The 8222-nt window shown below is 51.9% G+C and overlaps 1 protein-coding gene across 2 annotated transcripts; it reads left to right on the forward strand.

Annotated features, from left to right (window-relative positions):
• Positions 1-1785: 1785 nt before the first annotated feature.
• On the forward strand, positions 1786-6811 carry SIVA1 (SIVA1 apoptosis inducing factor). 2 transcript variants are annotated; one of them, XM_080937391.1, is made up of 5 exons: positions 1786-2583; positions 4297-4491; positions 5300-5456; positions 6410-6512; positions 6614-6811. In XM_080937391.1, the coding sequence occupies exons 1-4, from the start codon at positions 2466-2468 to the stop codon at positions 6465-6467; spliced, it is 528 nt and encodes a 175-aa protein (XP_080793517.1). In that variant the 5' UTR covers positions 1786-2465; the 3' UTR covers positions 6468-6512; positions 6614-6811. The 2 variants fall into 2 exon arrangements, with proteins under 2 accessions (XP_080793517.1, XP_080793516.1); XM_080937390.1 differs by lacking the exon at positions 6614-6811 and having other exon boundaries at positions 1787-2583; positions 6410-6581.
• The last annotated feature ends 1411 nt before the right edge of the window (positions 6812-8222 follow it).

Consider the following 8222-nt stretch of genomic DNA (forward strand, 5'->3'; position numbering starts at 1 on the left):
CCAGAAGTGGTCATCTGAGTACATACATTCCAGAGCAGCCAGGCCATCCAGGAATAATAGTCCTTTCTGGCTCCAGGGACAGAGCAGCCCAGACGGCAGCTCATCATTCTAGACAGTCACACTTGGCCACTGTCCCTGGGAACTTCTCCAGACTGAATGAGACATGTCTTAACTAGTCCTTCCTCTGCTCTGTGCTCACTAGGTGATCCCTACTGTGAAGACACAGATCACTGTGTTTTTACCTCCATGACAAAACAACTGAAAAAAAAAAAAAAACCTGAAAAGATTTATTTTGAGTCACACTTTCACGGAGTTTAGTCCATGGCTGTCTGGCTTCATTTTTATGAATCTATGGTGAGACAGGAGCATCATGGTGGAAGGCATTCCATCAGGAAGGGAGAGAGATAGGACAGAGATGGGGATAAGGTACACTTTAAGACACACTCTCAGTGAGGCGTTTCCTCCAGCCGGGTCTCACATAAAAGTCTATTACCCATGAACTCACTGATGGATTAACCCATTGAAGTTGTGCCGTTGTCTCAGGGCTTTACCGCTGTGAACAGACTCCATGAACAAGGCAATTCTTATAAAGGACAACATTTAGTTGGGGCGGGCTTACAGTTTCAGGGGTTCAGTCCATTATCATCAAGGCGGGAGAATGGCAATGTCCAGGCAGGCATGGTGCACGAGGAGCTGAGAGTTCCACATCTTCATTCAAAGGCAGACAGGAGAAGACTGGCTTCCAGGCAGCTAGGACTAGGGTAATAGAGCCCATGCCCACAGGGGAACACTTCCTCTTACAAGGCCACACCTCCTAATCATACCACTCCCCGGGCCAAGCACTTACAAACCATCTCCCCCTTCATATCCTATCACCCTTCGACCGTGATGTCATCTGAGGACCAAGCCTTTAACACCTCATATTCATACCAGACGGCACCAGGAAGAGGGGATTCTGGGAAGAAAAACCCCATTATCTTAATGTGAGCAACAGCCTTCCTAGCGGTGGTTCCCTAGTCAGCCAGCTGGCTTTAAGCCGTGCAGTAGACAAACTCATGTCTCCACACAGAGGTATCGTCTATTTTGTACAGTTCTACCACCAGGGAAGCCACCGTGGGGGGAGAAGCACAGGAGTCAGTAGTCACTTCTATCACATCTTTGTCACAGAGCTTGTTGCCCTGTACACTTTATTTGACACTATATAGAATTGTGCCCCCACTTCATGTTGAAGGCCCAACTTCCAAGACCTCAGAATGTGACTGTATCTGGATACAGTTTTTTGTTTGGTGTTTTGAGACTGGGTGTGTCTCTACCTAACTTTGGCTGGCCTCCAACTCACAGACATCAGCCTGTTTCTGCTTTCTGAGTGCTGGGATTAAAGGTGTGACCTAACACACAGGGCTGGTGGATATAGTCTTAAAGAGTTAAAATAGGGTCCTTAGGGCAGACCTTAATTCAAAGTACTGGGTGTTATTATGAGATGAGGACACAGAAGTTTCTACCTACAGATTCAGGAAGACAGAGGCCTGCAGAGAACCCAACACTTTGATCTGAGACTTCCAGTCTCCAAAATTCTCTGGAGAATTAACAGGTGCTGTGTGTATACACTCCGGGTCTCCTGTACCCCAAGACGAGCACAAAACTTAATGCACCTGAATAACTAACTCCAACGTTCCGATTGTGTAGAAATATAAGGACTGAAAAACCCCTCGGCATCACTGTTTTGCCTCTTCAACATGTTAGAAGACCCACGCGAAGTTTATAAATCCTGACCAGCTGACCCACAGGTGATGCCGTACACCCTCCGGCTCACTGCTCCAAGATCAGGCCTCAGGGACACAAGAGTAACTCTCAAGGGAAGATGGGTGCCCGGATCCACTAAGACTAGGAGCCAGAAAAAGCACGCCACCCTACTGTTCCATACTGGTAACTCAGTAAAGTCGCCTATCACCGTTGCTTAGCAACAACAGGGACATTTGGCTATTCGCGCTGAGCCCCGCCCTCTATCCAGAGCTCTTTAGCACACGGTCCCGCCCTCCGATGTACCTTCCCGCTAATCTCGCGCCCCACCCCAGAGCCCCGCCTCTTAGTTCTTGGCCTATCCTGAGCTGCGGCATGCACTAGCCACGCCCCAACACCGCCCTCGGCCTATCCCGTGCCGTGCCTTGCGCAGACCACACCCCGCTGCGCCCGCGCCCTTGCCTTTTCCCCCCCCCCCCGCTCCCCTGCATTCCACTCACTGCCTCCCTTAGCCTATCCCTCGCCGCTAACCGCATAAGTCCCGCCCCCACCGTCTCCGCGGCCTATCCCGTGCAGCGGCCCGCTTGAGGCGAGCCCCCAGCCTTTCTCCGGCCTATCGGGCCCGGCGCCCTCGTCCGCTCCCGCCTCAGCAGCGGTGGGAGCGCGCTGTGACGTGTGTTCGGCGCGCTGGGCGCTGCTCTAGTTTGTGTCTGGTACCCGCTATCATGCCCAAGCGGAGCTGCCCGTTCGCGGATGCTGCCCCGCTTCAACTCAAAGTCCACGTGGGCCCGAAAGAGCTGAGCCACGGTGTGTTCGCCGAGCGCTACTCGCGCGAGGTCTTCGGTAAGTGTGGACTTCCGCCACGGTTACGCCACACGGGGCAGTGGGAGACCCCAACTGCGTTGCGAGCCCAGGGTGGAAGCTGCTTCAGACGGCTCCCGGAGAAATCCGAGTCGAGGCCGAGTCCTGCCGAGCGGACCTGCCTAGCGCGGGGACAGGCGAAGGAACTGGGCCCGAGTGGGCGTGAAGGCGTACGCAGCCCTGGGCCCTCTCCAGTGAACTTTCTAGCGGATGGGTGTTGCTGAGCATCGCTTTGCAGTGATGACTTTCTGGGGCAGGTGTAAGGCAGTTTACCTTAGCTTGGCGCAAAGTTTCAGCTGTACAGTTTCGAGTGGTGCCGCTGGAATGTGCGGAGAAACACCCACACACACACACTCGGCCCCAGCATTTGCCTTTAACCTTTCTGTACGCTGGGAATGCAAACTCAAGTGTTGAGACTCGGGTGAAGCGTGAGGGCTGAGCTGCAAAGAGTGTGGTTCCTCCTCGGCCCCCAGTGTAGACATGCCTGGGCATCCTGGCTTGGTTTTGATGCCAGCACTCAGAAAGGCAAGGGCAGACGGATTTCTTGAGTTCGAGACCAGCGTGGGTTACATGGTGAGATGTCTTAAAGCTGCAAATAGCAAAATGCAAACACGGTCCAGAAAATGCCTCCGCCGGTTAGAGTGCATTCTGTGCAAGCCCGAACCTGAGTCAGGTCCCAAGAACATATAGTAGGAGAGAATCAGTTCCGGAAAGCTGTCTTCTGACCACACTCATAATAACTAAATAGCCAAGTAAATTTAATTTTAAAAATGTAAGCATGCAGTTGAAAAGAAGACCTAAGCACTGATTGGAACCTAACAGCCTGGCTCTACCCTTTTGAGGACTTCAGTCCTGGGGCTTGCCAGGACCATTCAGAGCCAGCCAGGTGCTGGGCTCTAGGGTGTTACATAGCACACTCTAGACTCTGGTGGACCAGGAGTCCTTGAGGAGAAAGATTGCTCTCAACAGGGAACTCTTCCCATTTCTCTTGTTTTTCAAACAGACTTTCTCTTAGCCTGGCCCTGAACTTAAATAATCCTATCTTAAAGGGGGAGGCAACTGAGCTGGAAACGCCCCTCTTAATTTTTGCTTGCTTGTCACAGAGAGGTCCCTGGGTCTGGTAGGTCTCCCCTGGTTGTGTGTAGGAGTGAGCATTTCTGCAACAGTGTTTCCCTTTAGGACTCCCTGGGTCTGAAGCCTAAAGGGAAGTCACCGGTTACAGGTGTGAGCAGCCACTTAGCACAGGATGGTGGGTGGGAGGGCTTTGTCAGGGAGTCCTAAAGCTGTTGTCTTTGTCTCCTTTAGTGAAGTTGTTCTGGTTGTAGGTACTGTTCTAAACCAGTGTCTTGTTTTCTGCCTCCTTGGGGCACTTGCTTTTGAGAATGAATGCTTCTGAGCCAGAGCGCCCTCTGGCATGGAGACAGAGCACAATCCCAGTGAAGTGAACTTAGCTGTGTCTGCTGACAGTGGGTTAAGGGAGGGAGCACCAGAGTTGGCGGGCTCAGTAGGATCTGCCACCTGCTGTGGGAGGTCACAGCGGAGCCCAAGGACCAAGGAAAGGGGACCATTTTCAGCTTGGAGGCGGGGAGGCCCTGGCAACAAAGGGGACTCTTGGTGCCTTGTAGGGTGATAGGATGGCTATGCAAGGGCTTTGTATTTGGGAGAGTTGTCTTAAGGAAGGATCTTCTTCCCCAGAAAGAACAAAACAGCTCCTTTTCCAAGGGGCCCAGGCCTATAGAGATCACATATGGAGTGAAGGTTGTTCCATCAACCACCTGCCGGAGTCACTCAAGCCTGGTCTGGTGGGAGCCCCTCAAGCTGCACAGGGACAGATGTTGATTGGACCTGATGGCCGACTGACACGGCGCCAAGTTCAGACCTCGGAAGCTGGTGAGTGACTGCCAGTGGAACTTGCCTGCTGTCACACCTAGGGAAGATGGTGGCAAATGTTCTGCTCAGGAGCTTTGACTACCTGGGCAAGCAGGATCTGTTTAGAGCAGTGGTTCTCAGCCTGTGGGCCACAGCCTCTTTAAGAAACTTATCCCTAGAAATATTTACATTCTGATTCCTGACAGTAGCAAAGTTATAGTTATGAAGTAGCAAAAAATATATTTTGATGGCTTGGGGTCACCAAAACACAAGGAACTGTATATACTAAAGGGTCGTTCCACTGGGAAGGTAGAGAACCCCTGACTTAGAGCCTGGTAAGTAAGTTGCTGGGCGGTCTGCCCCTCACAGACATCCAGAGTGGAAGTCACCAGCTTCTGACTGTTGTGTCTCAAGCTCTCCTGGTGCCCCATCTGCAGTAGGACTATGCTAGTCCATTCCCTGTTGAGGAATTGTTCTCATGTGACTTGTGGAAAACAGGACTCTGCTTCAGCCCTGAAGCTTGTTGGGCCCCAAAGCATCCAGAAACCTCTTGGCTGACCAGCGAAATAGTAAACCCCATCTTGAGAGCCAGAGAGATACAGTTCTGACAGAGTACTCCAGGGAAAATTGAGCCCTGCCATACTAGCAACAGGCAGGTGATCTGTCCTGAAGCCCTGTGACCAGCCCTGGGAACACCTCATTGTGAACCTTCACTGTAGTGCTCCGGGTGGGTGATAAGTGGTCAGAAGGACTCAGTTTCAGGGGAAGGAGGGTGCCTGCTGCCCTCTTGTCTTCCAGTGCTGACAGCCTGGGTGTTTTCTCCTCACAGGCCTTCCCGGGACAGCACCCCTCACTTGTTGGTCCTGCGTGAGGTCTGTGGATGGAAAGGCAGTCTGCAGCCAGTGCGAGCGGGCCCTGTGTGGGCAGTGTGTGTACACCTGCTGGGGCTGCGGTGCCTTGGCCTGTGTGCTGTGTGGCCTTGCAGAGTGAGTGCTTTGATCTGTGGGGGTGCAGAGGGCGTAGGTGCTGGGTGGGTAGTCTCAAGACTCGGTGATCCCTTAGAAAGACATCCATGTTTCCCAGGTGTCTGTGGCCTACTGAAAGCAGCGGTCTGGCGTAAACAGCTTTGTGGTGTGGTCTTCTGAGTCTTTATTAGGGCTCTAACAGTCCACACTGCCGTCTAATGTGTTTATCACTGAGGATTGCCTCATACATGTCACTGGGTTCGTGTACATTCAGGTCATGCCTTCCCTTGTGTGTTCCTGGTTAGCAGTGATCTCTTAGGCAGTACTGAATGGATGCTGCTCGCCTGTTCACTGCAGCCGGCTGAGTTGGCTACTTAGAAGTGCTCCGTGAGCGGGTGGACAGCGTAGAGCCCTGTCCCTTTGTTCCACACTGTAAGGACACATTCCACTAAAGTGTGGGATCAGTACAGTGGATCCAGACAAGCTCAGCCCCAGCATTTTCTGAAGTTGGAGGCAAAGTCAGATGAAAAACCATACTTCATATGGCTTGGAGAGATCAGGAGTGTGAAGGGAACTCTGAGAAGTCTTAGGAACCTGTAGGGCCGGTTCATGCTAAGGCTGGGAAGGAGAATTTCCCAGGCTACCTCCCAGCTTTTCTGGTGACCGCCTGCTGTGGGTCCTCAGGTTAGTGTCACTGGCCATCTTGTTGTTAGGTCTTTATGTCCCTTTGTGTCTCTTTATGACATCTCACCCATCTGGTAAACCATAAAGGGCTGGAGCCAAGATGTCAGACCCACAGAATGTTTGCATGCTAGACCTCCTCTCACAGTGGTGTCCCCAAACTGTCCCTGAAATGCCGCTGTAACCTGAGTCTGTTTTCAAACAAGTTCACATTCTGTTGTGTGATGTGATCAGGGCTTCAGCGAGTGGGGATGCAGCTTCTTAGGTATCTTCTCTCTCCTGTCCCTGTGCAGTTATGCCGACGATGGTGAGAAGACGTTTTGCACCAGCTGCGCTATGTTTGAAGCCTGAGGTGGCCTTGTACAGCACAAGATGTTCATACTAAAGAAAGAGAAGGTGGCTTTTTATATGTTATGTTTTATACCCAGTAACAAGTGAATAAACCTCTTTATATTTGCACAAGGACTCGCTTCCATCTGTTTATCTGTTGTTCTCAGGGTAGCAGAGACAGCCGCAGGGATGCTCACAGCAGCGTGCAGCTCAGTTGCCTTGGCATCGTGAGACCCCTGCTTATTACCTGCATCTGACAGGCAAACCAGGCCCAGGAAGTTCCTTCCTGTCCTCCCGCAGCTCTAAGAGGAAGCAGCTGGACTCCAGGAGTCAGGCTACAGAATGGTCACCTGTGTGCTAGGCCATCTCGTGCACTGAATTGCCACTGTCACATGGCCAACCAGCAGTACCTACACTGCTGTGTTCTAGGTGATTTGATGAGCCCTTGCCCTCCAGGAGGTTTGGCCCCGTGGAGTGTTCTGTTGATGCTAGGGGTGTGACAATCCTCACCATATCTACAGAGATAGTTTATGCAGGGCTTTGGAAGGACTTCATAGGAGGTAAGATGGCCTGGGAGATAGTGGTGGGCCAGTCACTGCAGCCACCTGGGTCTGCTACTTCTAAGTGGTTGGCTAGTAGGTGGGTTATCCAGATGGTACAGAGGTCTCCTTGTCCCGCCTCTAAGAACACAGATAGCTGTTGGTCCCATGCACATCAATGAGCTGCTGTCCTAGATGAGGTTGGTTCAAGTTTCCGGATATGGCTGGACAGTTGGCTCAGAGGCCCTTTGTGAGCAGGAGGCTTTGTGGGGGCTGCAGGTGGGGAAAGGCCTCAGGCAGCCTGGGAAGATCCCTGTGGACAATGAGACTGTGGCTGGGGACCCTGACTGGTTTTATGGGTGAAGGCTGGTAGTTTGTAGACGGTAGCTAGGAGCTGGTCTGCTGTAGCAGTGCTGGGGTGCAAGGGCACCCAGATAGGCCAGCCACTGAGGATCTGAGGGTGGAATTTGCAGAGCCTACCTGGACTCTTCTGGATGTTTGTCTATCTGTCTGTCTGCCTGCCTGCCTGTCTGTTTTTGTTTGTGGCAAGGGCTCACTGTGAAGCCCTGCTGTCTTGAACTCATTGCCTCACAGTTCAAAAAGGGGGGGGGGGTGAGTTCAAAAGGCGTCTTCTTTTGGCCTAGAGTTCACTGATGAGGTTAGACTGTCTGTGTCCGTCTCCCGAGCATTAGGAGTATAAACAAATGCCATGACAAGCATTTTGCCAACAGATACTCCGGCCCCTATCCAACTTTTAAAAAGAGCAAAGTACCCAGACATTGGATAACCCCAGAGGGAATAAGATGAATGCAGGTGTGGGTTCCTGGCTGCTGAGCACCCCCCTGTGGTGAGGGAGGAGACTAAGAGAGCTTGTGAAAAGGATTAACAAGATTTGGGGGATTAGAGCCAGGGTAGCCAGAGTTTGCACCGCAGAGTGGGACCTGCACTTTGGATCAGAGCATCCTTGAAGGTGCTGATCATATTGTTGAGATCAGTGAAGAGAACAAGAAACAGTCCACATTCCCAATAAAGAAGGGACATGGGCAGGATCCTCACCAGGCCTTCATACTCTATAGGTAGGCCTCCCTTCTACTGCAGATTGCCTGGCCCCTCCCTTGTGGTGAAAGCCATGCCTGACTAAGTCATTGTCACCATTACTGTTGTGTAGGTTTTCCATCTTGGAGAGCTCTTTAAGACACAGGATGTTGGGGGTGAGACATGGTAAGACACTCCTCCT

Source organism: Micromys minutus (assembly GCF_963924665.1).
Source record: "Micromys minutus genome assembly, chromosome: 1".
Taxonomy (NCBI): Eukaryota; Metazoa; Chordata; class Mammalia; order Rodentia; family Muridae; genus Micromys; species Micromys minutus.

Coding starts and splice junctions, on each gene's coding strand:
- SIVA1 (XM_080937391.1), top strand. CDS start 2,466: ATGCCCAAGCGGAGCTGCCCGTTCGCGGATGCTGCCCCGCTTCAACTC. Junction 2,584..4,296: donor CTACTCGCGCGAGGTCTTCG/GTAAGTGTGGAC, acceptor CTTCTTCCCCAG/AAAGAACAAAACAGCTCCTT. Junction 4,492..5,299: donor AGTTCAGACCTCGGAAGCTG/GTGAGTGACTGC, acceptor TTCTCCTCACAG/GCCTTCCCGGGACAGCACCC.